We start from the raw sequence: 25,954 nt of genomic DNA, 5'->3' as shown, positions 1-25,954 counted from the left end.
GTGCGCAGCGCTGACGGAGTCTCCGACTTGATGAAACATGGAGCATATACCTTGAAAGGCTGCTCTGAGGGCCCAGAACAGCAGCTGGCACACAGCCCACCCTCCCTCGCTGCTGGATGTCAGTGCCAGCTGATGGGACTAGGCTTCCCACGGCTGGATGCCTGCCTGCTGCGCCAAAGACCTGGGGTTGGGAGGACGAGGAAGTTACGGTAATGACAACAGGGCCAAGGGGAGGGTGGGGGCCCCAGGGGTCTGTACATGATCTTGACAGAGAGCGAGAGGCAGTCTGGTCCCCCAGCTGACCCCCAACTTCCCTCTCCGACCCCTTGGTCAGGAAGCTGTCCTGTCAAGCAGGATGGCCCGAGGTGGAGCCCCGAGCCCAGCCGGCAGGACCGCGACACCCAGGGCCAGCCTTGGCTACTATCCCCATTATTCCTGTCCCGTCAACCCCTGGTCACAAGCACGCGTGGGTTTTCAGAAATGCTCTCAGCTCTGGAGCCAGATCGCGTTGCCAGGAGCACGATTACAGCACAAGCCGTAGAGCAGAGCAAACGACCTTGTTCTGTAACTTTCCCAACACCCAATTAGGACAGCAGCTACGAAATTAATGAGGCTGCAGACAGTGCACTGTCTCTTTAAATGGTTTTCCTGCGGCCAGTTGTTTACGAAGACATTCCTCAGGCCAGGAAGTAGGGGGTGAACCTGGAGCCAGCAAGCACTCTTGGGAAAGAGGAGCAGGTGCGCCTGGCAGGCCCCGATTACAACCTCCGAGGGCGGGGTGTCTGTCCCCTGCGGATTAGAGCGCGTTCTGACTCAGCCATCTGGCCCGCCCAGGACCTCGGCCGGCCGCCGGCGCGCCCCCGGGGGCGGGGCGGACTCCGGGGCGGGGCGGGAGCGGCGCGGTCACGTGTGTACACAGGCCCGCGCGGCGTGCGCGCCGTCAGCCCCGCCGCCTCTCTCGGAGCCCCGAGCTGCCCCCGTCGCGGCGACTGCGCGGTCCGCGGCCCAGCGAGCCGGTGAGTGGGCGCCGAACGCGGGGTGGGGGCGGATGGGCGCACTCGGGGTCTCGGCCCGCGCGGCAGCAGCACGGGACGCAGCGGCCCGGGGCCGGTGCTCCGCTCTGAGCTCTGACTTTCGGGTCCCCTCGGCCCCGCCCGGGCGCTGTCCCCCGGCGGGTGGGAGCGCTGTCCCCGCCCGTGGCTGCCCTCCAGCCGTATGGAGCCCAGCCGGCCGGGGCCGCTGCCCTGCGGTCATTCACCTGTCCAGGGCAGCTGGGAGCTGCTGGCCGCGTAGGAGGCGCAGCAGCACCGCCGGCTCCTCACATGCCCTGCCGGGGACTGACCGCCTGCTCCTGGGTCACCGTGGTTGTAACTTTCGTCCCCTTTTATGATTACAAAATCTTAGGAACTTCTGGAACAACGTCTAAATGGAAATATCAAGTGTCGTTAATGGTCTAGGGACACTTGATGAAAAGATAAAAACCCCTGGGCATGAGGCTCCTTCAAAACTTGAGAAGAAGGCAGTGCCCCAGCCTCTGAGCGCCCATCTACCCAGGACCAGAAACCCAACACCAAGTTAATGACATGAACACGGTAGCCGGGTTCATGGTCTCAGTGTCGCAGTCTGTCCGGGCTTTGGGGAGACAGAGGGTGAGTCTGGACCTGACAGACTGTTCCCCCAGTGCTGGATGTGCACTCACTTGGCAGCTCCAGGCCACCTGCCGACAACCCGCTCCGTGCCTCTGCGAGCAGCAGGCCCCCTCCTCCCCGCTCTCTGTCCGCAGCATCTAGCGGGGCTGGCCTTCAGTCACCCAGGGGCGAGCAGCCTGCTTTCCAGGCCTCTGTGGACACGAGTGTGAACACGATGACTCTGGCTGTGCCCCAGGCTGCTCGCGCACAGCGGGGACCAGACACAGCGTCTCAACTGGCTCCTCACCAGGGCGCCACTGAGGGGGAAAAGAGGCCCTATTGATAATTATGCTGAGGGGACGGCCACACACTCCATGACCCGCTGCAGGGTCCAGCTCCCCACACCGGAACCTCTAGTATCTTCCTAAATGAAGAAGTCCTAAGATAAAAGGCTTTGAAAAACCATAGCTTCCATCTGGTGAGCGCGTACTGTGCCGAGTCACGGAGAGGAAGCTGGGGGGGCCCTGCCCTTGACCACTGCTGTCCTGCCTCCCTGGGGGGTATGGAAACACCCTGAGGAGAGACCAGCACAGCATTAGTTCTGCACTGACTGGGGGTCCCTGGAACTCAGAAGCCCCTGGCAGGCAGGTGACGGGAGAAGGGCACATATATCCGCTGGATGTGGGTGTGTGGGGTTTTAGGTTAGAACAGAGAACTGCTTATACCTATTATATAACGAAAAAGTGACATGCTTGCAAAGATCCCTTCCAGGAAGTAGGCGTGCATGATTGCAGGTGGGAGGAGGGACCGGCCGCTTGACGGGGCGGGGAGGGGAAGGTGCTCCTTGGGGAAGCTGCATCCATCCTCCAGGCCCTAGGATGTCATCTGGACCCTGAAAATACAACCTGCTGCCCGGCCTTTCACGCCCTAGCTGCACACCAGGGCTGTGTCTGGGGTGAGGGCTGCTGTGCTCTGCCCAGGACAGACCCAGGCTGCTCCCTCCTTCAGCAGAGCGTCCAGCTACCTCCCCTTGCTCGCCGCCGGCTCCTCAGCGCTCTACGGCTAAAGCCTCTTGCACGACTGGGCCACACCAAGCTGCGTCTGTCCAAGGGGCCTCACAGGCCCGGGACCCCAAAATACCAGCCAGGCATCAAAGAGCAGAGGGGACTCAGTCTAGGGAGTAAAAGTGAACTTTACAATTTGAGAAGCTAAAACATGATGCTGCCAAGGGGCCGAGTTTGGCCCCCAAGACCTGCCGACAGAGCACCCTTTGAGTAGCGGAGGGACAGGGTGACACGGGCCGCCTGTCCCGTGCGTCCCCGCCCCGGTCCCCTTCCTCCCACACACGCGGTGGGAGGGCGGAGCGCACCTAGGAGTTTCCCAGTTTTAATGAGAACCAAAGAAGCAACTGTCGCTATTACACCAAATGTAATGGGCAAAAATAACTGCCAGCGCCCCTCCCTTGGAAAGAACCACGGGCAGCGATAAGATCTGTGGCTCCGAGCACCCCCCAAGTAAGAGCACACCAGGGAAAGGCAGGGCGGGGTGGGGGAGCCCAACAGGGTGCCAGTCTGCCCAAGCCTGAGTGGAGGCCCAGTCTGTTCTCAGCGTGGCCGTTGAATTTCTGAGCAAGTCTTCCTGGTTCTGTTTTCCCCTGGTTGAGATTACCTGGAAGGAGCATTAGCCTCAAACCAAGGTAGTCAGGGGACAACAAAAAGGAAAGGAACTAGTGCTCCACAAACAAAAGAACACGTGTCCCATACTCTTCCAGGGTGAGAAGCCTGGGGCCCCAGGCGGGCGGCCCGGGCCGTCAGTCCCCGTTCCTGCAGCCCTTCCCGAGCAGCGGACGTGCCCGTTCTCTCCCACGGAGAACCAGAGGCAGCTCAGTTTATGCCTGAGGCAGGCTACCTGGTTCACACTCACCACTCTTTGGTTCAGAACCTTAAAAAGCAACAGGCTACAAAAATCAGGACACCCCATCTACATAATGGACCGTTTCTTATCACAGCCAGGAAGGCGCAGCGTCTGTGACAGGAATCAGTAGCATAAGCTCTCTACACGGAAGACCTATGAAAACATCAGCCTTTCCGGAGCGTCTGGCTCCTACCAGCTGCATGTTAATTGTAGCTAGAGCCTCTGTCCACTATTACAAAAGGAAATAAACATTCAGGAGTCAGTTTCAAAGCATTTTGATGGCTCCAGAGCATTCAGCTGAAGTCCAGGTATTATGGTGCGCTGCGGGTCTCCAGGACATCAGCCAAGCCGAGCTGCACTGCCCAGGCGCTTTGGGGAAAAGCCTGTGACACCGTCTCAGGCCTTCTCTTCCCCGGACACAGCCAGCCAGGCTGCAGGGCACCAATCAAGGAACGCTCCCCCTTCAGGGAGCTCTGGGCAGGTGGGAACAGACGGGTGCAGTGGGACGAGTTCAGCGACCTCGGACAGGAGTCAGCTGGTTCTTCGCTTCTGCGGGCTGTGGGCATGCACACGCTCACACTCGTGTGTGTGCACACGCTCACGCAGGACCCCCTGCCCACTACAGCCGCCCGCTCCCTGCCCGGCTGCTGCTCTGACGTGCTCCTGGCATCCTCCAATTTCCACAGAGATCACCATGCACTGTAGCCCTGAATTTGAGCAAGGTTTTTAGTTACCTGTGGACATTCACTTTTGAAGGGTTGGTTTATACCGTTCTGGGCTCTTTTAAAAAAAAAAAAAAAATCAAGGAAGAAAGACGCTGACACCTGGCCTCAAAACACTTCCAGCAGCTAGCCCAACTGACATGCAGTCCTTGCCAGCAGAGAATGAAAGAAGGGACGGGGGAGCATCTGTAAGCAGGGGCGCCACTGGGGAGGAGACTGGCCCCACGGGGCTGGGACCCCAGCTCAGCGAGCACAGCCCCAGAGACTCGCTGCCTGTGTTGTTCCCGAGGCCCTAGTGGGGTCCCGGGGACTCTGAGCTGTGATGTGGGGGCTGATGGGGCCCGCAGCCCCTCCCCGTGAGAACTCGCACTTGGCCTGTGCCCGCGCTCAAGCCCTCTGTCCTCTCTCCGCCCGCTTCCTCTCCCCACGTGTCCGTTGGCAGAGTCTGAGTGAGAGTTCACGCAGCAGCTTCCTCTGCAGTGACGGACTGTGGAGGAGGGTGAGGAGCCGCAGCCCACCGCCCACGCCGGGGACTGGCCAGGCTCACCCGCCAACCGCACGCACTCCACCCTCGCGATGACCTCCTGACCAGGGACCACAGCCAGGCAGCTGTGAGCAGGTTGCCCGGGGAGCCCGGTCTCGGCCCCTCGTCCCAGTTCACAGGCCACTGCTTGGTTCCCTCCGCAGCCCTCGGGCAAGAGCTCTCAGCAGACAGCGCGGGTCCCTCCCGAGGGAAGGACTGAGTCAGGCCAGGGGGTGTGTCCGAGCTGCCTTCTCTAAGTATAAAAGCAGGGCCCTTGGTGCAGCAGGGCTTGGACCTGCGCCCTGTGGCCCCGAGGTCCCCAGGTGGGCACCGCTTCACACCTGGCCCCGGCTGTTCCACCCCACTGACCAGGCCTGTGGCCAGTCCCCCGCCAGGGCCCCCCGGTCACCGCTCGCCTCACTGTGCTGCCCCTCGCTGCCCTGGACACCGCGGCCCCTCCTGGGCTTCAGGGCTTCCTGGGCTGCTGAGCAGAGGCGTGGCCTGTCAGCTCACCTTTCCTGAGGCCCAGCCACGCCCACCTAGAGCGGGCCTCCACACTAAGCCCGTGTCCCGCAAGACTCTCGGCCCACATGTGACTCCAGTCAGCACGGCCCGGCACCCACCCAGGCCACAGGGCCATCCGACAGGGCCTCCTGGGTGCCAGAGAGAGTGGCAGACATCCTGGAAGTGCCTGCTCAGGGCCCAGAGCAGAGCGGGGACCATCTTCTCCGGAATTCAAGACAGCAAGCGAGCTGCCCTGGGGCGCTCGGGCCAGCGCCGCACGCTCTGCACTCACGTCAGCGTCCACCTTGGAGCCAGGCGGCCATGGGTGTTCCTCTCGTGGTGTCTCCGCCCCTCCCTACCCGAGCCTGGAACAGACAGCTCCTCGATGCCACGCGGCCAGCCGACAGCCCCGCCAAAGAGCCTCCCGCCCGAGGGGCACACAGCGTGACCACGGGGTGGCTGAGCCTTCCCAGGGCTGGAAGTTGGCGAGTCTGGGAGAACGTCTTCTTGAAAGATAATTATTGGAACCCAGAGAGGGTCTTGGAAGAAAACTATCAGTGCTTCTATGCGCGGCAACATCCGTGATGAATGACAGTCACTCCAGTTGAGGGTCAAGGAAGAGAGGGGACTCTAGAGACAGACGAGTCCTCGGAAACGGGTGCGGTGGGACAGAACCCCGAAACGGCTCCGTGCCCTGGGCCTCCCGTGGAGACAAAGCCACTACTTCCACGTCCAGCAGCCCCGAGCAGGGCTCGCCCCGCCTGCCCCCTTGGAGGTGGTCGCCCTATCACCATGCTCTTCTGATGGGCTAGCTTGAGGTCAGTGGCAGTGCCGCTGCCCAAGTACCACAGGTGGACGCCAGCTTGTCTGACCATGAATCTCTGGCCTTGGGGCCTCAGCCTGGTTCCCTCCAGAGGGCAAGGCCAATGGGGTCCGAGAGGGGACCCTCTGTGCTGCAGAAGTGGTGACCTCGGCTTTGTTCCCTTAAAGGCTTCCCTCAGCCCCCGGTGCCCCACATGCAGCAGGTGGGCAGGGAGGCCTGAGAGCTTCCCCATCACACAAAGCAGCAGCCCCAGCAGGCCAAGCACAGGCCAGCTCGTTGATCGGGCCCAACACTGCCCAACTTCTTGGTCCTCTCAGATTCTCTGAAAGAAGCATGATTTTTGAGCTCCAGCCTCTCCCAAGGCTACCCTCTTGTGCCACACATGCAGCCAAGCCTGCAGAGAAAGACCCTGAGCAGGTGTTTCAGTGTCAGGGGCAACGTTCTGAGCCAGCTGAGCCCCCCGCCCCGGCCCACAGAGATGACCTCCACCCTGGAGTCTCAGGCCGGCGGTGCCCTCCCGCGGGCGAGGTACTCTGCTCTGCCAGGCTGGCCGCCCTCCTCTCTCCTCTCCACTGCTGGCCCCAAGCCTGGAACCACCCTGGCCCAAAGCTAAAGACCTCTCCATCCCCTCGAACAAGACTGGCCAGACGCCTGCTGCATAGCAGCCACGCCGGGACCAGGCAGGGGAGCGGACGCTGTGAAGGCCGCCGTGCTTGCAGGGCCAAGGCTGCTGCTTCAGGAGCATAATCAGAAACAAGACAGACAAAACCCTCAGATGGTGGGGTTGCTAGTCACCTTTAGATCAATAATTAATCCCCTTATAGGAGGAACAGGATAAAGCTGTAACTGGACCACCGAGGACAGCCCGAGGCACATACCAGTGCCGGCCTGCGGAGCTGCTTCCCGCTTCTCTGCTGGGCCAGGACACTGGTGCCGACCAGCCCGCTACCCCGGCCCAGGCCCACATGCCGGCCGAGCAGATGATCAGGGCTCGGCGGTCCTGCCGCTGGCATCGCTGTGATCCCCGAGGCAACACGCCTGCAGGCGTCAGGCACGCCCCTGCTCCGTGGACCGAGGCTGGTTGCAGCCCTGGCTTGGCACGCCTGCCGCAGAAGAGAGGCGACTGCAGGCCGGGATCCGAGAGCAACTGCAACTGGGTCGTCTCTGGGCGGACACGCACACACCTGTATGTTCCCTGGGCCCAGCGGAGGGAAGTCAGGCAGGGTCCCTGGAAGGAGGCCAGGACCCCGACCAGGCAGAAGAGAGAGGTTCAGGCATGGAACTGGGACCCAGCCGGGCTGGCGGGAGTGGGAGTCCACGGAGGGCCCCTGGGTGCAGTCCCGTGGGAGGACAGGAGGTCGGGGTCACTCCTGGTGTCTCGTCTGATGAAGGGGCCATGGACGAGACCTGGTGCGGGTGCTGCAACTGGGTGCTGGTGCCGGAGGAGGCGTGGGGGAGGTTTGGAGAGCGGAGATGCAGCGAAAGTATGAGAAGAAGGCGGCCACCCCGGCCAGCGAGTCTGGAGGCAGGCCTGAGGAGGCGAGGCAGGAGAGCAGCCGGACAGGACAGAGCCGGGAGGACAGGGCAGAGCCGGGAGGACGGGACAGAGCCCGGTGGAGCAGCAGCAGGGGAGCCGGCAGGTGGGGAGCCGGCGGGGGGGAGGGGAGGGGAGGGGGGAGGGCGTGAGGGCACAGAAGAGGGCAGGCCCGGGAGCCTCGAGGGGCCCAGCGGGCAGCAGTGTGGGCAGCTCTGACCAGGAGGTGTCAGGTAGGCCCCAAGGACAGGGTGACAGGACCAGCCTGTTCCTAAGGCCAGCCTGGATGAGAGGTCACTGGGGTCCTTGCTCATCCTGACCCTTGGAGCTGAGAGGGCTGCAGCAGGTGATGGGGCCGGGCCATCAGAAGTTGGATTATCACTCCTGCCACTTGGGGAGAATGTGGCAGCTTTCAGAATGAAAACCGCCAAACGCTCCACATTGGGCGCCACCAAGGACGGCCCACCCAGGCACTGGGGAGAAGGAGCCCAGCCGCTCAGGGCCTACCTGGCCTCTTCTCTCCTGCCTCCGGGAGGGACGGGACCGCAGAGAGGGCCCTTCCTGGAATCCTGGTCTCTGCGCTGGCAGCCGTTCCAGTTCCTCTTTCTCGGGAAGGAAGTGAACAGAGCTGGTAACTGGAAAGACAGCCCAGCCCAGCCCAGCCCGAGCCTGTGTGGAGGGTGGGAGCCAACCATTGTTCTCAGGCCCCCTCCTCACATGGCCTGGGGGGGTGGGGAGGAGAGTCTTGTTCCCAGATTCCTGCACTTGCAAAACCAGAGCACAAAGGGAAGTGGGGGGACTGCAGGCAGCTGGCGGGGGAGGGTGGGGGGGGGGCGCGGGTAGGGCCAGTCTGCGGCCAGGAGGGCAGGGCATCCTGCAGGAGCAGTACCGGGACCTGGACAGGGCAGATGGCCGCCCCCACCAGCGTCCTCGGGATACCCGGCTGGGCTTCGAGCGGGTCTGACCGGCTGCTCTGCCGCCCAGGCGGGCAGTCACTTCCCGACACGACCGCTGCTCTCACGCCAGACTCTCTGCCGCTCGGCAGGTCTGGGGGTCTCACGGTGCCACCTGCCGAGCGTCCCCAAATGAGATCCCCCAGCTCCCCTGCAAGCCCACAGGCACCGCCCATGCAGTCTTGAGCCAGGTGGCCCCCCACCCCCGGCCTGCAAGTGTCCCGGTGACACGTCCCCTTGGTGCCAGCAGTGTCACCCGTTTGCTTCCTTCCCTTCTTCTCACCCTGCGTGCCCACACAGGTGAGGATGGGCCTCCCCACTTCAGAAAACGCCAGGCACCTTCCTCTGTGCATGAGGCGGCCCCCCCAACAGGTGTCCCTGCCCTGGGCCCTCTGAATGACACCTGGAGACGAGGGGCCTCCAGGAAGAACGTAGGGACAAAAAGCAAAGATGGACTGAAAGCAAGTGAAAACTGGTACTTTCCGCTCGTGATCTGCATCTGAAATCAGAAGTGTCCCCACGGGTGACAACCAAGAGGACGCACGCAGAGCTGCTTGTAGCTCATGGGGCAGAGTTTCTAAGATGTGTATTTGTGAACTGCCGGAAGGTTCTTAATCTAAAACCCGGCACTGACTCTTGAGACACTCGGAGCCCCTCTCGGGCCGAGTGAGCCGGCCGTACGAGCACGTGAGTCTGAGAAGGAAATTCTCAGTAGGTTTACTCCGTGTGACCACCTCCCAAGAACTGAGCCAGTTTTCAGCCAGGGCAGGGCCCCTGGCAGCAGCTCTGCCCTTCCTCCGACAGCGCTCCCCCTGCCCTCCTTGGTGGTGGCCCACGAGCCCGCAGGGCCCCCCTTCTGTTCTCGGTTTCTGAGAACCTCTGCTCAGTTGACTTCCCCTGGCTGAGCCCGCTCTCCACGTGGATGGGGACCCCCAGGAGGGGCGGGGGCACCAGGGGACCCGCCGTGGGGCCACGGGGGGAGCCAGAGGGCAGGGCCGCCCATCCCACACGCTGGTCCTTCCAGACACAACCCTCGTGCCTCAAACTGGCTGGAAACAGAGAGGGAAGAGCCGCTGCACCCGCCCCGGGAGGAGGGGCGTCACGAGAACCCGCAGATGGACGCCTACGCGCGCGGAGGTGCGGCCAAGGCACCAGGAGACGTGGGGCCCGGAGTGCGGCAGGGCAGGTCTGGTGGGAGAGTGGGAGTGCGTGGACGGCAGGAGGGTAGGGACTGAGGCCCGGGGGGCCGCTGGACGCCCTGCGAGCCGTGTGAAGCCGGAGTGGAGGGGGACCGGGCCGCAGGCTGGTCACAGCACGCACAGGCCGCTCTGGTGGACCGGCTCCCCGGCCCCCAGCCACTTTCCAGGCCGTGGCTCAGCAGGCAGGAGCCTGCAGGCATTTGGGACGGAGATGGGAGGGAGGGACCAGCACTGAGTCAGCAAGAAGAGGACGGAGAGGGCTCCGAGGACCCCACGAGGGCGTCACCTGCCTGGAGCTCCTGCCGGCTCGCCTGACCCCAGGGCTCTGGAGGCAGGACCCGTGTCCCTGCAGCGGCCGTGCCCCTCCCAGATGTGACGGAGCCGGCAGGCGGGCAGCAGCTCGGGACCTGCGTCGCCCCGACCCGGCGCGCCTCGACCCAGACGCAGGATGGAGGGGAGGGTGGAGCAGGGGGATCGCAGGGTTCTGCGACTGATGCGGGAAACCAGGGATGCGCCGGCAGGGCTGCAGCTCCCACTGAGGGGGCTGCCGGGGCCGCGGGAGGCCAGGCCTCGGGTCCACCCCCTCCTCTACAGGCTTTTGTCACCGTGGCCCACCCAGTCACCACCCGGTCACCACCCATCACCAAACGGTGACAGCGGACACGTTACGGCTCCAAGAGCTGCACGCTTCCCTGGCAAACGGCCAGGGGGGCTCCCGGCCGGGAGGGTCCTCACAGCTTCCAGCCATGCCAGCTTGGGATCACAGAAAACACGCACCAGCACGGTTTCTGGCCGTCCCAGCTGGTTCAGGGGCAGGGAGGGGCCCAGGTCTGGTCGAGGGCAGGACTCACGCGCTGCTCTCCCCACAGCCCGCCATGTGGAGCTGCCCACTCAACGGCACGGGCGGCGAGGACCAGCTCCCCTGCCAGCACGTCCAGCGGGCCCTGTCCGCCCTCTCGCTGCTCTACCTGCTTGTCGGCGTCCCCCTCGGCCTGGGCTACAACGCCCTGCTGCTGCTGGTCAACCTGCACGACCCGGGCGGTATGACCATGCCCGACGTCTACTTTGCCAATATGGCCGCGGCCGGCCTGGTCCTCAGCGCCCTGGCGCCCGCGCACCTGCTGGGCCCCGGCGCTGCCGGCTGGGCCGTGTGGGACGTGGGCAGCGAGGTCCACGTCACGCTGCTGGTGCTGTTCAACGTGGCGGCGCTGGTGACCCTGTACTCCACGGCACTGCTGGCCCTCGACTGCTACATCGAGCGGGCGCTGCCGCGCACCTACATGTCGAGCGTCTACAACACCAGGCACGTGTGCGGCTTCGTGTGGGGCGGCGCCCTGCTCACCGGCTTCTCCTCGCTGCTCTTCTACATCTGCAGCCACGTGGCTGCCAGGCTGGCCGAGTGCTCCCGGGTGCGGGACACGGAGGCGGCCGACGCCATCATGCTGCTCAGCGGGTACCTGGTGCCCGGCCTGGCCGCGCTGTACGCGCTCGTGCTCCTCACGCGGATCCGGAAGGAGGCCACGCCGCTCGACCGGGACGTGGGCCAGCCGGACCCCGCGGCGCACAGGCTGCTGGTGGCCACCGTGTGCGCGCAGTTCGGGCTCTGGACGCCCCACTACCTGACGCTCCTGGGGCGCACGGTGCTGGCTGCGCGGGGGAGGCTGGTGGATGGGCACCACCTGGGGACGCTGCTCCTTGCCAAGGACCTGTCCAGGTTCCTGGCCTTCGCCAGCAGCACTGTGGTGCCGCTTCTTTACCGCCACATCGACAGAAACTTCCCCGGCAAACTCCGGCGGCTGATGAAGAAGCTGCAACGTGGGCACCAGAGCTGCTCCTTGGACGAAGCGGGGGCACAACCGGCGATGGCGTAGACGCTGCTCCACGGGCCTTGGCCAACCGAGGGGCAGACGGCGCGTGGCAGAAGGCACAGCCCGCAGTGACCGGGTCCCCCGCGCCCGATGCTTGCTCCCTCCCGGGTCTGGCATCCAGGAGACTTGCTGACCCTGCGTCGCCCGCTCCCTCCCTCCCTCTCCCCAGGAGACCAGGCAGAACCAGGCGAGTCCCCTTGGAGTCCCCTTGGAGCTTCCCGTGTCCTCCCACAAGAAGCCACCCTCAGGCCAAGGCCATGATGTCCGAGCAGCAGATGCCAGGTGTGAGGATGAGCTGTGCCATCGGGGCACCTGGCTGCCCGCGACCGGGTGTGTGCTTGTCTCCTACGGGTGCCTTTCAGGTCCACGCCTGCAGCAGCCTGCTTCCCTCAGCCTCGTGTCTGGCTTTCAGATGAGTGATGCAGATCTAACGCCACTATTTATACTTTGTTAAAATACTCCATCCCCCTTCCCCCTTGTTTTGTTGTTTATGAAGAGACGTTTGGTAGGAAAGTCAAAGGTATTAAAATGAAGGAGACACACGGAAGCGCACTCGGGGGATGGGTGGGTGGTGGGCTCGCAGGGCCGGGGCTGCTGGCGACTTGCGTCCACATGGACGTGGTGGGAGAAGAGTCCAGACAGGGCCTCTCCTGCCCCCAGGTGTGCCCCCGGGTCACGTCTGCTGTCGCTGGGCCAGCGTGGGTCTGTCCTAAACAAGTTCCCAAAGTGTGCACAAAATTAAATAAACCGAAGGAAGAAAAGTGCCGTTAGGATTTCTAACCTAACCCGAAAGCCGATGGGACTGCCGACGGGAAAGAGGGATTTGGACGGGCCGGCGTCACCGGGGCCACAAGGGTGCTGCCTGCTCCCGGGACAGACAGACAGACGGTGCAGACCAGACGACCTGACCAGACGGGGCGGGGCGCGGAGGAGCCTCCCTTCCCCCACCCCAAGTCTTCACGAAGAAATTACCGCCCCACAACCCTCTGACCCTCAGTTCTGAAGCCCCCAAACTCCCTAGAAACAAAGATTCGTTTTTCAAGTTTGCAGCAAAGGTACGAGGGTAGCTTTCTGAGGAAAGATGAATGTGATGGTGGGCGCTGCCCCAGACCCTGGGTTTCTGCCACATAAATACACGCATGTTCACTTCTGACCACCCAGCTGCCCCGAGGAGGAGGCTGGCTCTTTTCTGTGGCATCTACCGGGGAAACTGCCCCATTTGGTCCCAGGCTCTTGGGAAATTGAGCCCTGAGTGAGTTGCATTGCTTTTCTACGTGCAGACTGTTTCCCCTCCAGGCTGAAGAGCCTGTGCAGAATCACAGACACACACTGGGTGCCGGGGATGGTCCCTGCCCCGCCCCGCCCGATGTGGCCCTGGGGACGGTTCTGGGCAGTAAACCTCGGGGATGGGGTGGGACGGACTGAAGAGGTGTCTGGGCGTCTCCCTCGGTGACCACAGCACGGCCGCCTCAGGGCCCCGGGCCGTGGTGGGATTTGTCTTCAAGTTCCCCAGCCCCTCGGCTCCTCCAGCAGCTGCCCCAGCCTTCGACGATCCAGATCAACGACAGCGATCGCAGTGGGCTGTGCTGAGGGCGCCCCCGCAGGGTCCTGGCAGGTACGGCAGCCCCGTGGGAGCTGAGAATAAAAGCGCCTCCCCCCCACCCCCCCACCCCACCCCGCCGCTTCCCTTTCTGCTCTTTGCTCCCAGGGCTCCTGGGAAAAGGTAAACCCCCAGCGCCCAGATCTCTGCCTGCAGTCCTGCACCGCTCAGCCCAGCTGGTCTTCCCCAAACAGCACGGGGGGCCTGAAATCACTTTATTGCTTAACAGTTTCTCAGTGGCTTTGGTCGCAAGCTGTCTAGTCTCTGGGGGCCTGCTGGGTGGGGACGTGTCAGGCAGCGGCAGCCATGCGTTCTGTCCCTCCCCCGTCCTGCGTCCCCCTCTACTGGTGACAGAGGGACACAGTGGGGTCTCAGCTGCAGGCCCCTCAGCTGCTCCTGCTGCATCTCGGATCCCCCCCAGGGCCCCCGCACCTCAGGGAACAAGCCCACCTTCGCCTCGGCCGCTGGTGCCACAACACAAAACCTACTTTCTGTGGACATCTGCTTGACGATCTCATGCTGAATTCACCTCGGTCACTTCCTGATGTCCCAGTATGTTTGGTTTGATTCCCAGTACTCCTGCCACATTGCCAAAAAATGCAGTGAATTTTTGAGCCGTTTTGATTTTTGGGTTCGGGGTGGTATGGCCATAGACTCGAGCCATTTAGAAGAGAAGGAGGAACTACTTGGAAAAAGCCAAGGTGAATGGTACACTCAATCCTTTTTTTTTTATTTTTTAAAATCTCTCTGTTTTAATTAATTTATTTTGGCCGCATGGCATGTGGGATCTTAGTGCCCTGACCAGGGATCAAATCCTTGCCCCCTGCAGTGGAAGCAGAATCCTAACCACTGGACCACCAGGGAAGTCCCCTCAATCCTGTTTTCATAACTGACCAGTCCTATATCCTTCAAATGCATTTGCAAGATACCAGAAGTTTTCCAGTTTATGTTCTAAGGTTGTTAATTCTGCTACTGACGCTTGACTATGATTTTAAAGTTAACGATCTTATTTTTGTCAGTAGACAAAAGGTCACCTACCTTGCCATGCTTCATTATTTAAGATCCCAAAAGGTGAGTTTAACTTTGAATTTATTTCATGAAGGTTATAAAATTTATTGTAGGAAACTGGGTCTCTTGCTAATTGTGGCAGATACATCAAGATATCAAACATTTGTTCCGTTATAAAAAGCACTTGAGGGGCTTCCCTGGTGGCGCAGTGGTTAAGAATCCACCTGCCGATGCAGGGGACACGGGTTTGAGCCCTGGTCCGGGAAGATCCCACATGCTGTGGAGCAACTAAGCCCATGCGCCACAGCTACTGAGCCTGTGAGCCACAACTACTGAGCCCACGTGCCACAACTACTGAGCCTGCAAGCCCTCAACTACTGAAGCCTGCGCACCTAGAGCCTGTGCTCCACAACAAGAGAAGCCGCTGCAATGAGAAGCCTGCGCACAGCAACGAAGACCCAACGCAGCCAAAAAAAAAAAAAAAAAAAAAAAAAGGCACTTGATAAACCAGGAATAAGTCATTAAGAAGTTAAACTACACATCAAGTTCTTGAATTTAAAATCAGTTGGGAAATTTGGGGGCTTTCTCATTTCTAACGTGTTACATCCACCCAGATGGCCTGAATTGCTGCATATGTGTCTGAGAAAGAGGAAACTGCTGAAGAAGACCCACAGGTTTGAAGATTAAATTATTTGATTGTTATTAGCCAATTTCTGAATTCTTATGTGTGTATTTCCAGTGGTGTGTGACATGTCGGCAAACAGCAGAAAGTATCACAAAAACAGGTTTTTCCTGTCATGACTTAAACCCCAGCCTCTTCAGTTACCTCGTGGCTCCCCTGTCCTCTTCACAGCTGACCGTGCACCACGTGGGTCTGGACGCCCGCAGCCGTGGGGGCCCGTGAGTCCTATGTGGAGCAGCCGCTGAGCCGTCCGAGGGCCCATGGTGCGTCCACGGGGCCAACGGCGGTCGGGTCCCACATGCCTGCGTCACTGCGGGGCCAGAGCCGCGGTACAGACGGTGACAGAGCATCTCAGTCCCGCTCTGCACGTCACGCACACAACCCTCCAAAGGGGACAGACCCCCACTGGCCTGGCTTAGGGCACCCCGGAGGGCTGCTCACACGGCTGTGCCCTCTGCCAACACTCCTTGCCCTGGACACTGAGAACCAGCACCTCCTTCACGCCTGTGGGTCTCTCAGCTGTTCCACGGGGAGAGCGGGCAGGGCCACTGCAAAACCGCCCGCCCTCACCACTACGTGAGCCCACGAGGCAGGACGCCGACGGACTGCGCTTCTAGGTTCTAAGCAGGCTAACAGGCGGCTGGGTAACCGACCGGCAGCCTCCAAGCAGGCGTGTTCGCGGGGCGCCCTCCAGTGGCCGCCGCGGCCCTTCACTCTCCGCGCAGGCGGGCCTGCGGGACTGGCCCCGGGCAGCTCCTAACAGCGTGAAGCGCTGACCCCAGACGAGGAGGCCCCGTCCCGCGTCCCGGAGTTTCCTTCAGAAGTCGGGCTGTGCAGATGCTCTGGCCCAGGAGCCTCGGGGCTCGCAGAACTCACAGCAAATCCTGCTTTTACAAGACACGCCCTCACAGCAGTGGAGGTGAGCTCAGCCCAAGGGCTGCCGCTCCGCACACACACGCGTGCACACGCACACGCACACACACAGCCCCCGGCGGCACTGAGCCCATGGGGCCCGGCTTTCACGGGGGCAGCCCGATACTACTTCATGCCGAATCTCTGACCTCCAGCAGGCGGGTCACTAACACAGAGCACTGCACGCAGGGGCCGAGCCATGGCAGGAAGGTAAACGGCAAGCAGAGCAGTCAGATAACGTGGACTTGTAAGAAATGCTGGAGCTTTTCAGAAAAACGTTTTATCAAGAGGCAACAGCGAGTGGTGGAACGGGAAGGGGCCTGCTTACGACGGCCAGCTGCCAGGCCCGCGGGGACTGCCCATCACCTGCGCACACAGGAAGTTTCCAAATCTACAGAGGGTCACACGAAGGGTCAGAGTTCCTTAGAGATGTGGCCTCGGGCATCTCTCTTCACCAGAAAGCAAGACAGAGCTAGAAGACGAATGGGTCGTGTCAACAGGACTGGGAGCTCTCCCCTCAGCCTCGCTTGGGACTATCTGAGCATAAAAACGACAGTGAGTGTGGAATTAAAAGTCTATGCAGGGCTTCCCCGGTGGCGCAGTGGTTGAGAGTCCGCCTGCCGATGCAGGGGACTCGGGTTCGTGCCCCGGTCCAGGAGGATCCCACATGCCGCGGAGCGGCTGGGCCTGTGAGCCGTGGCCGCTGAGCCTGCGCGTCTGGAGCCTGTGCTCCGCAACGGGAGAGGCCACAGTGGTGAGAGGCCCGCGTACCGCAAAAAAAAAAAAAAAAGTCTATGCAGACACTCAGAGGGAAGGAGGGAGGAGGGAGAAGCAGCAGGAAGTTGCCACCTTGTGACCCAGGGCCACCAACCCAGGCAGGACCCATGAGAGACCGGGGGTCCACGTGCATAGCGTCAACCACGCTGCCGCACCCGGCCCCTCGGCCCCTCGGCCCCTGGTCTGCGTAGCACAGGGGACTGAAGCGGACACGTATGCAGCCAGAAAGGCCCTCAAAGGCCGAGTCCTGCCGGTGGGCACGAGGCAGGCAGCAACTGGCCGAGTAGAAAGGGCTCCAGAGCCACGTGCCCCGCCCGCCCCTCCCACCAGCAGGGTGACACGAAGGGTGTGGGGGCGGTCACCACGTCTCATGCGCCTTCAGGGTTACAAGTCAGCGTGCTGAGGCCCTTCAGAAAACGCAGCCCAAGACGACAGTTCCCAAGAGGTCAGCATCCGAGTCAGACGGGACCACAGGGCAGCGTGGTGACAAGTGCTCGCAGGAGAGCCTGGCAGAGGCTGTGCCCCGTCCCGGCAAGCCAAGGGCGCACGGAACCACTGGGGCGACCCTGACTGCACAGGTTCACACTCAGGACCCAAAAGCACCCATGACGGCAAAGATTCAAAAGCAAGCGTCCACAGAGGGGGTGGTTAGTAAATGACGGTCACCGCGCTACCGTAGCTACATACCCACTGAGATGTCTGCAAAACTGTGTAGGAGCACACAAAGCACTGAGGGGCTCGGCAGCACTCCCGCCGGACGTGGAGCCTGCTCCGTGTAGACACAGGGCCACCCACACCCCACACGGACCCCCCCACCACTGGGACGGGCTCGTCTCCCCACCCTCTGACCCAGGCAATCCTGGTGAGCGAGGCCCGCTTCGTAGACCCTCTCAGGACTGTCGGGAGCGGCGGCCAATAGCTGCCACGGAGGGCACAGCATCCTCAGGGCTCGGGCCGCGGGCGCTCCCGGGGAACCCGGGGCTGGACCTTGGTGACCCTTTTGCAAGGCTGAGGGAAGGGCCCCAGAAGCCCTGGCCCTTGGTCTGAAATTGGCACCAGAACAAGCCAGGGGTCCGTCTTCCCGGGAAATTCCAAGCCTCACATAAGAGCCTCCAAGGGAGGCTCCCGGCAGGAGGGCGGGTGGCCGGCCACATGGGAGAATGCTGGCGGCTTCACGTGCCTCAAACGCTTCCCCTGCGAACCCACGAGCCCACCCTCAGGCGCTCACCGGGGAAAGGAAACTTACGCTCAGGTGAAAACCCACCCACAAATTCTGATGGCACCTCTGCTCGTAGAGCCCAGACCCAGAAACGACCGAACGTCACAGCGAATCCTGCTCGGGCCGCGTCGCGCGGCTGCCGAGAACAGGCCCCACCTGGCCAGGCCAGACGCTGACCGCCGAGGACCGGCATCAGGATGCCAGGCTCCTGGCGTGGGTTGCGCTCACAGAACGAATGCCCCCCGATGACAGACCTCACGTGGGCACATGCTGACACACCCTCCGGCTCCCGGGTCCGGCAGTCCAGGCGCAGGGCTGGACGCCACCAGCGACCCCCGCGTCATCGCTCTGACTCACAGCTCAGCTGTAAGGTGGGATCTCGCCTGCACCGCCTCGTGTGGATCACTGTCAGCTCGGAGCAAATCCGCGCAGAAAGCGGTACCACCGGGTCTGCCCATGGTGGGCGCCCCGACTCCTGAGAGCTCACCCACCCCTCTCCGTGCCCCGTCCCCCCGCTTCTCGTTGGGGGTGAAGGGGAGGGGAGACCCTCAAGGCAACAGTGGATCCCAGGCTATAAAGGGGTGGGAATGGGGGCGTGGGATGGAACCGTGGACAGTTTCCGGAGAAAATGTCTCCAGCGTTTCATGTTATCTTCCCAAATACACCCAGAAATGGAGCTGAGGACAGCTGGTCAGCCCGGCTGGCGAGGAGGCCGTCGCTCGGTCAGGTGTGTGTGCCGGGGCCCCGCTGGGAGGAGGGCTCGGAGCCCCTAGACCCACCATGCTGCGCCAGGTGGGCCCTCCAAGACCAGGGACTCAGGGAGCCAGGTCCCAGGTCCCACCTGCCAGGACACCTGGCCCCCGGGCCGGATTCTGAAAGCAAAGGAAGGTGTGGGCATCCATGTGGGTCTGCAAGGTACTTGAAGCCACGAACTCTACCCTCTGCTCGCGTGCCTGGGGAGGAGAGGGAACGGAGCCCTGCCGGGTGGGCTGGCCGGATGGGGAAGCCAGCGCCCCAGCGCCCACCCCTGGCAAGGGGCTCTGCGGGGTCTTCCTGTCTGCGAAGCTTACCAAGCCTAGGAAGAGGCTGTTCTGGTGTCCGCCGTGCAGATGGGGAGGCCAGGACCCGAGAGTTCAGGTGGCCCAGGCGCAACAAGCTGCGGCCACGCCAGGACACCAACTCCCATCTGTGGACCCCACGTCCACGGCCCCCCGCCAGAAAGCTCACGGTGTGGGGGAAGAAAGACGATGCCGTAAAGCTGGGGTTCGCTCTTCTTAAGTTAGTGGTGGAACGTGGAAGAGCTGCGTCCTCTGAAGCGGTAAACCAGCACCTCTGTTTGTTTGCTTTGCCTTAGCTCCACCACTCCAAACCCACCCACCAGGACTCTGAATCTGTCCACCCTGGGTGAAGCGAGACCTTCCGGCTGGGTCCCCCGGATTTGGGCCGACTCTGCCCCTCCAAACAACCTTAGCACGATGTCTTATCTTAAGCAACCGCCTTATGCAGTCAGTGGGCTGAGTCTGACCACTTCGGGCATGGATTTGCTGCGCCCCTTGGTGGGCTACCCGGCCACCCCTCGGAAACAGCGGCGGGAGAGGATGACGTCCACCTGGGCGCAGCTAGATGTGCTGGAAGCGTTCTCTGCTGAGACCCGATACCCAGATGTCTTCATGTGGGGGGAGGTGGCGCTGAAAATCAACTTGCCCGAGTCCAGGGTACAGGTGTGGTTTGAGAACTGAAGAGCTGAGTGCCGCCAACAGCAGCAGCAACGGCAGAATGGAGGTCAAAACAAAGTGAGACCTGCCAAAAAGAGGACGGCTCCTGCTCGGGAAGTGAGTCCAGAGGGTGGAACAAGTGGCCAGCTCACTGCCCCCTCTAGCACCTCAGGCCCAGCCATTTCCAGCAGCAGGGCTCCTGTGTCTATCTGGAGCCCAACTTCCATCCCCCCGCCCCCACCCCGCGCCGTCAGATCCCTCGTCCACCTCTTCCTCCTGCAGGCAGAGGTCCTATCCCACGACCCATACTCAGGCTTCAGGTTATAGTCAAGGATAGGCTGGCTCAACTTCCTACTTTGGGGGCGTGGACTGTGGATCTTATCTGACCCCTATGCATCACCAGCTTCCTGGACCAGGGACCACACTCAGTCCCATGGGTACCAATGCAGTCACCAGCCATCTCAATCGGTCCCCAGCTTCTCTTTCCACGCAGGGATATGGAGCTTCAAGCTTGGGTTTTAACTCAACCACTGATTGCTTGGATTAAAAGGACCAAACTGCCTCCTGGAAGCTTAACTTCAATGCTGACTGCTTGGATCGTAAAGATCAGACACCTTCGTGGAAATTCCAGGTTTTGTGAGGACCTGCAGAACTTCTTTTTGTGGGTGACTTTTAAATATACTGAGCTGGACATTCCAGTTTTAGCCAGGCATTGGTTAAAAGAGTTAGATGGTATGATGCTCAGACTCATCTTCTGATCAATGTCCCGGGAGGCATAGAAGGAAAAATGAAAGGCCTTAGAGGGGCCTGCCAACCAGCTACCTGAAATGGACAAACCATTTGATACTTAAGATCCTATCATAGTTTTAGATCATTGGTTTTACTGATTCGCAAAGTGATCGAAAGCATTCTAGCCACGTGCAACCAAATACCACCAGAAATAAACAAACAAAGCTAAATTGTGAGGGAAAGGAGGGAAGGACATAGCCTTCTTAAGCAGAGGTGTTCCAACGTCTCAGCCAATCCTTGGTTGAATCTTAGGAATGGACAGTGTCTCAAGCTCACTCACGTTTCACGACCAACAACTGGTAGTTGGCACTGAAAAGTTTTCAGGCTGTGTGAATTGTGCGACTGACTGTCCTATAGACGCACTGCTTTATTTAAAGAATAATGTTCACAAGAACTCAATATGTGGTTTAAGAGACAGTCAGCGTGCATCTTATATAAATGTACACCTGTGGTTTTCAGTCTGTGCTAGACTTCAAAACGGTGATCTCCTGTTATCGTATGCAGACTTGAACTCCACCTCTGCAGGGGTTCTTCTGTGATTGAATGGGTTATAATTACAAGCAAATTCAGAGCAACTGAGTACTTATCTAAAAAGATTACCTTTGGCTGGAGGTGAGCTGCACTGAAACTTTACAACAAAATGTCTCTGGACAAGGAGAGTGAGAGAAGAGAAACAAAAGGACAGTAATTCATCTGTAATTTGCTGTTGGTAAGCCTAGCCGTAAAGAGACATTGGTCAATTGCTCTGACCCCGATGAATTTATAAACTGAGATCATCGTTGTTTATGCTTGCAGATGTTAACTGGAAAAGTTATATATGCATAAACCTTTCTTCCTGGATTTGGCAGATATGTATAATTATATTAAAATGGTTCTAGCACACGTACACACACACACACACACACACAAACTGGGGTTCCCCTCACCCAAGGAAGGCCCCGGCCTTGGAGGGAAGGCCGGGAGGCACTCTGGGGCCAGGTTCGGACACACACCCTCCCCCTGCCCGGCCACCAGGCCAGGTGACAGCTGACAGCCACAGCTGCGTGGCCCTGACTGCACACCACCAGCAGGGACCAAGGCGCGTGCCCAAAGGGGCCTGAAACGCCGGCCGTCATGGAGATGAGACACCAGGACAGCCTGATGCTGTCTTCTGACCTGGGGTCGATGTTCACGAGATCTTTTCTCCAATTTGCCTTAATTAAAGAGACAGGCCAACTCATTTCCTCTCAGTCTGGTCACCAATCTTAATTTTGACGTCACCCAGCATCCTGGCAATCGCTCACGGCCTTAAGCGCTGGCACATGGAAAACATCACTATTCACTGTGTCTCTCGGACGGAGAAAGCCAGACACATACCTGGGAACGAGCGGCTCCAGGGTCCAGACCCCCCATGCCCGCGCGTGGGGTGGAGAGCAGGGTGAGGACGTGGGCAGTGTTCTCTGCGGGTCAAAATAAAGCCAGCACACCAAGCAGCATTCAGGCAGGGCATCAGCGCTGCACACACGTGTACAGGCATGTGTGTACAAGCACACACGTGTGCTAGAGACAGCAAGGAGGAGGGCCACAGCAAACCCATGGATGCAGAGACTGCAGTCAGGCAGCCAGTGTGCCTGAGAACGCCGTTGCAAACGCCGGGCCTGTGCAGCTTGGCCGCGGCCCTTCCCGTGTGTGGAGCCGGCCCACCTTCAGTGTTCTGTGGAAATGGTTTCCAGCTTATTGCCTTCAATTTCCTCTGAACAACAGCAGCACTCTCTCCCTGCCTCATCAATTTAAAGTTTGCGGAGGTGAGACATTTACATGGAAACAAAATGATTTCCAAGCCAGGAAGGCTGAGCCCTCGGGCACTGTTATTTCAAGCCCTCCCTCTCCAGGACTCAGGCCTGAGCAGAGCCCCCATCCCCAGGGAGAGGCCAGAACTGGTCAGAACTTCTCTGGGTCCTAAGGCGGTGACACCCTGCCTTCAAGCAACGTGGACTCTGGCTGTTCGTTCCCTCCACGAGGGCAGAGGCCCCATGAGACCCGCAGGATCCACCGACGGGCTGGAAATGGAGATTATTGAACCCCATCCTGGAAACCTTGCACTGAACCCTTCTGCGGCGCACATGCTATACTGGTTCCCAGAATGCGCTCCATCAGCACTGAGGGAGGTGGAGGGAGGTCCTGGGGGAGGGGGGGTCCCGGGGGGTCCTTGTATCCCACCCTGCTCCAGTGGGACCCAGCTTGAACCTGCCCGGGATCCACCACTTCCCATGGCCGCCCACCCTCCTCGGGAATCAGGGTAGGACCCAGAAAGCTTTCCAATGAGGTCACAGGGCGTCCCTAACTTAGGGCAGCCCAGGTCCCCCTGGTGAGAGCTGGCTCCCATGACGCGTGTCCACAGCCAGCGAGGACGTCGTAGCCGCGCAAGGTGTCGTGTTGGCTTTGCGGCTTCGCGGCTCCGAGGCTCTGTCCCCGTGGGCTCTTTAACCTGACCACCTTCCTCCGGGGCCTCGCCAGGCTGGGGGCCCAGAAGCCGGCCTGCTGGCGACGATGCTGCCGCTTGCGGCCATCAGCCGGCCAGACTTCCCGGCCACGGCCGGCCTGGGCTGTGCCACCCTCTCCTTTCTGTCCAACATCTGCTACTTCAACACGCAGGACGTGCAGCTGGCGATGCCATTCGCATTCCTGCCGTGGCGCCCTCTGTCCTGTCCGCAGGGGCTGGCCTGGCGGCCATCGGGGGCAGCGGCCCTGCTGGGCACATCTGGGGAGCTTTGCGAAACCAGGCTGTGTCAGGCAGACCTGCTGACAGCCTGGCCTTCGTCCTGCAGCCGGCGTTCCTCGTCCTGCTCGGCGTCCAGCGGGCCAGGCGGGCAGCTCCTACCCAGAGGGACGTGGCCTCCGCTCAGCGGGTGGTTCCTGGTCGCCCTGACCACCATCGCCCTCCACCTCCCCTACCACAAGGCTCTCCTCCAGCAGGCCAGGCTCGAGCTGCAGAGGGACGGAGGCTCCCCCAGGGACGAGCCGCTTGGGAACGTCACGGAGCTGGCCCAGCCTGGCGAGAGCTGTGCAGGCTCCCGGCCACCCTCCTCCCCACAGCCGTGCGGCTGGGCCCTGCTGAGTGTCGGAGCATCTCTGGCAGAGGTGCAGGCCGGGGAGGCCGGCAACAGCTTCCCCCTGAAGGGGCTCAAGTAGCAGCCCCTGCCCATGGACATAAGCCACACAGGCCAGCGGGGGACTCTCCCAGCCCTGCAGAAACCCAGAGAGGCGTGCTGAGAGCCAACAGGGATGCCGGGCTGTCCAGAAGGTGCTTACCGAAAACGAGCTTTCTGGCTTTCAACTCAGTTTATGCAAAAGCATGACACCTTAGCCCAAACCAATACTCACACCTGAGGCTGGTGTGGGGAGTAAGTGCGGGCTGACACCTGACCAGGTGGAAGGTTCTAGCCTGTCTGCTGGCCAGCATCTCTCCCCTACCCCAACCAAAGGGCAAGGAAGGAATCTTGAAGATAAAAACATTACTCAAATAACTTTATGGGCTTGTCATACCCTGGCCCTAAACGGTCGTGGCTGGTTGACCTCCAGCTCTGCCAGGAAGCGGGGGCCGCACAGATCTCAGCAAGAACAAACGTTGGTTTTGTCTTTTTAATGCATCATCACTGGGGGTCTGAGGACATCACCCACAGGCACAGGTGTCCAGCACTAAGACGACGGGTGTGAGCCTGTGGTGACCGTCACACACCTGTCACGCTGTCCGTGACCCGGCGGACAGCGGGGGCCCGTCACCAGGAGCTCTGGATAGACCGGCAAAAAGCTGTTTCAAAAGCCTCATCAGTTCTATTCGACAGTATGTGCAGAAAGGCTAGTAACATAGGAAACGCAAAAATCCAAGGGAGGCTAATTAGCCTTATTCCAAAGCTTATATCCATCAGTCTTACTGCATTTACATCACGGTTTTCTTGGTTGAGCAGAGAACAGGGACATGCAAAGGAAAGGCATCTTTCTGGCTTTATGAAACCTCTACCTTTGACAGCTTCGGTTTTTTTTTTTTTTTTTTATTAAGGCCTTGGTTTTTTTAGTTCTTAGATTCACAACAAAAATACGAAGAATTTAAAAATTTTGCATTTATCTCCTGCCCCCAAACAGGCACAGCTGTCCCTCTCCGGGTGTCACGACTGATGAAGCTGCACTGACACACCTCCACGGCCCCGGTACAGCCTCTACACTGGGGCGCACTAGGTGGTGCCCACCGCCCAGCTGAGACAGGTGTATAATGACATCTACTACTTCTCTGTCACTTATTCACACATTCATGAAACCTCTACCATGGACCCCATGCAGCATGCCCACAAGGGACAGAGCTGGGGGTCAGGGGTGAGCCGCCCCCCACCCAGACCATCAGCAGGACACGCAGCGTCGGGGCCGACGTGGAAAGGCTGCTTCTTCGTGTGACACATTTACCACCCTATGCTGGACGTGAAATTTTCCTTGTTGAGTGTTTCAGTATCACCGTCCTTACGGAGTACTGACTCTGTTTACCTGGGCGTCAGGCTATGACCTGAGGACGGGCAGGGTTCTCTGGAGAGCTGTGCTCAGGCTCTGTTAAGTCGGGGTCCAGAGCAGCCTCAATACACGGGTCCATCCTAGGGTCTCCGCGCACTGTCACAACTGCTCACGGATGGGGCGGGGCTAGAACAGGCCGCCTCTGGGGGCTGGGGCGGCGGGGGTGGGTTCAGCCTGTGGCTCCGAGGACGCTCGTGCCCCGTAGGCAGATTCAGCCAGAGTCCAGGGGCTGCCACCCAGACCTGGCCCCTCCCCTCCAGGGCCGTGCTCAGCCTCCCAGAAGCCCAGCCCTTGTGCTCCCAGCGCCCGGGGAATGGCCCCTCCCGGCCCAGGGCCAGCACATGGACTCCCCAGCCCCCCTGCCTTCAGGTCCCCCCGCTGCTCGGCCTGTGGTGCCAACACCTGAGAAGAGCCCTTGCCTAGAGTCCATCCAGTTTTCTCTGGTTTGTGTCAGGAGTGCAGGCCAGAAGGGAAAGGACCTCAATCAATCAGTTCACAGTAACAGACGCCAACGGCGTGCCAGTCTTGGAACGAGACGAGGCGACGGCAAGTCCACGAGCGCGCAGGCTCCTGAAGAAACGGCGGCCAAGGGGAGGACTCGCTCACACTGCGTTTCTGAGTATGTCGGCTAAAGGAACCATCTTAGGACCCGCCACAAGAATGTGAACTGGTGGTTCTCAAACTTTCTTTTTAGCAGCAGGAGCCTTTCTGTAAACAAAGCTGGACACGGACAAAGGGCTGCTCTGGCTGGAGGGGGGGCGGGGCCGACCGCTGGAAGGTCGAGGCCCCCAGCCCCCCGTCCCGTCCCCGTCCCCGCGGCTCTGGTCCACTCAGCCCGCATCCTGCACCCCGTCAGGACACACAGAGCCGGAGAAAGAGCTCCAGAGCCAACCGAGAGCTAAGCAAACACACGGGCTCTCTGGCGGCGGGGTGGGGGGTGGGGGGGGCACCTGACTCCAGGAGAGGGTGTGCGGAATAAAGCGGGACTGACGGGGTGGGAAGCCACCTCCTGGGGCTCCTCGCCCCTCCCAGGACACTGATGGGG

General features: G+C 60.7%; 2 protein-coding genes and 1 pseudogene across 5 annotated transcripts in view; 2 read left to right on the top strand and 1 right to left on the bottom strand.

Annotated features, from left to right (window-relative positions):
- The window catches only part of CHLSN (cholesin), a 98,290-nt gene that overhangs the window by 28,058 nt on the left and 44,278 nt on the right, over positions 1-25,954 (bottom strand). The window lies entirely within an intron of this gene.
- GPR146 (G protein-coupled receptor 146) lies at positions 853-12,594 on the top strand. The gene is made up of 2 exons (XM_082600551.1): positions 853-1,016; positions 10,670-12,594. The coding sequence occupies exon 2, from the start codon at positions 10,676-10,678 to the stop codon at positions 11,669-11,671; it is 996 nt and encodes a 331-aa protein (XP_082456677.1). The 5' UTR covers positions 853-1,016; positions 10,670-10,675; the 3' UTR covers positions 11,672-12,594.
- Positions 19,295-21,425, top strand: LOC309791630 (homeobox protein OTX2-like; annotated as a pseudogene). The gene has a single exon. The product of its transcript is annotated as a homeobox protein OTX2-like (transcript).

Source organism: Mesoplodon mirus (genome assembly GCF_964341445.2).
Source record: "Mesoplodon mirus genome assembly, chromosome: 15".
In the NCBI taxonomy this organism is placed as follows: domain Eukaryota; kingdom Metazoa; phylum Chordata; class Mammalia; order Artiodactyla; family Ziphiidae; genus Mesoplodon; species Mesoplodon mirus.
This window is presented reverse-complemented; position numbering and strand designations above follow the sequence as displayed.

Coding starts and splice junctions, on each gene's coding strand:
- GPR146 (XM_082600551.1), top strand. CDS start 10,676: ATGTGGAGCTGCCCACTCAACGGCACGGGCGGCGAGGACCAGCTCCCC.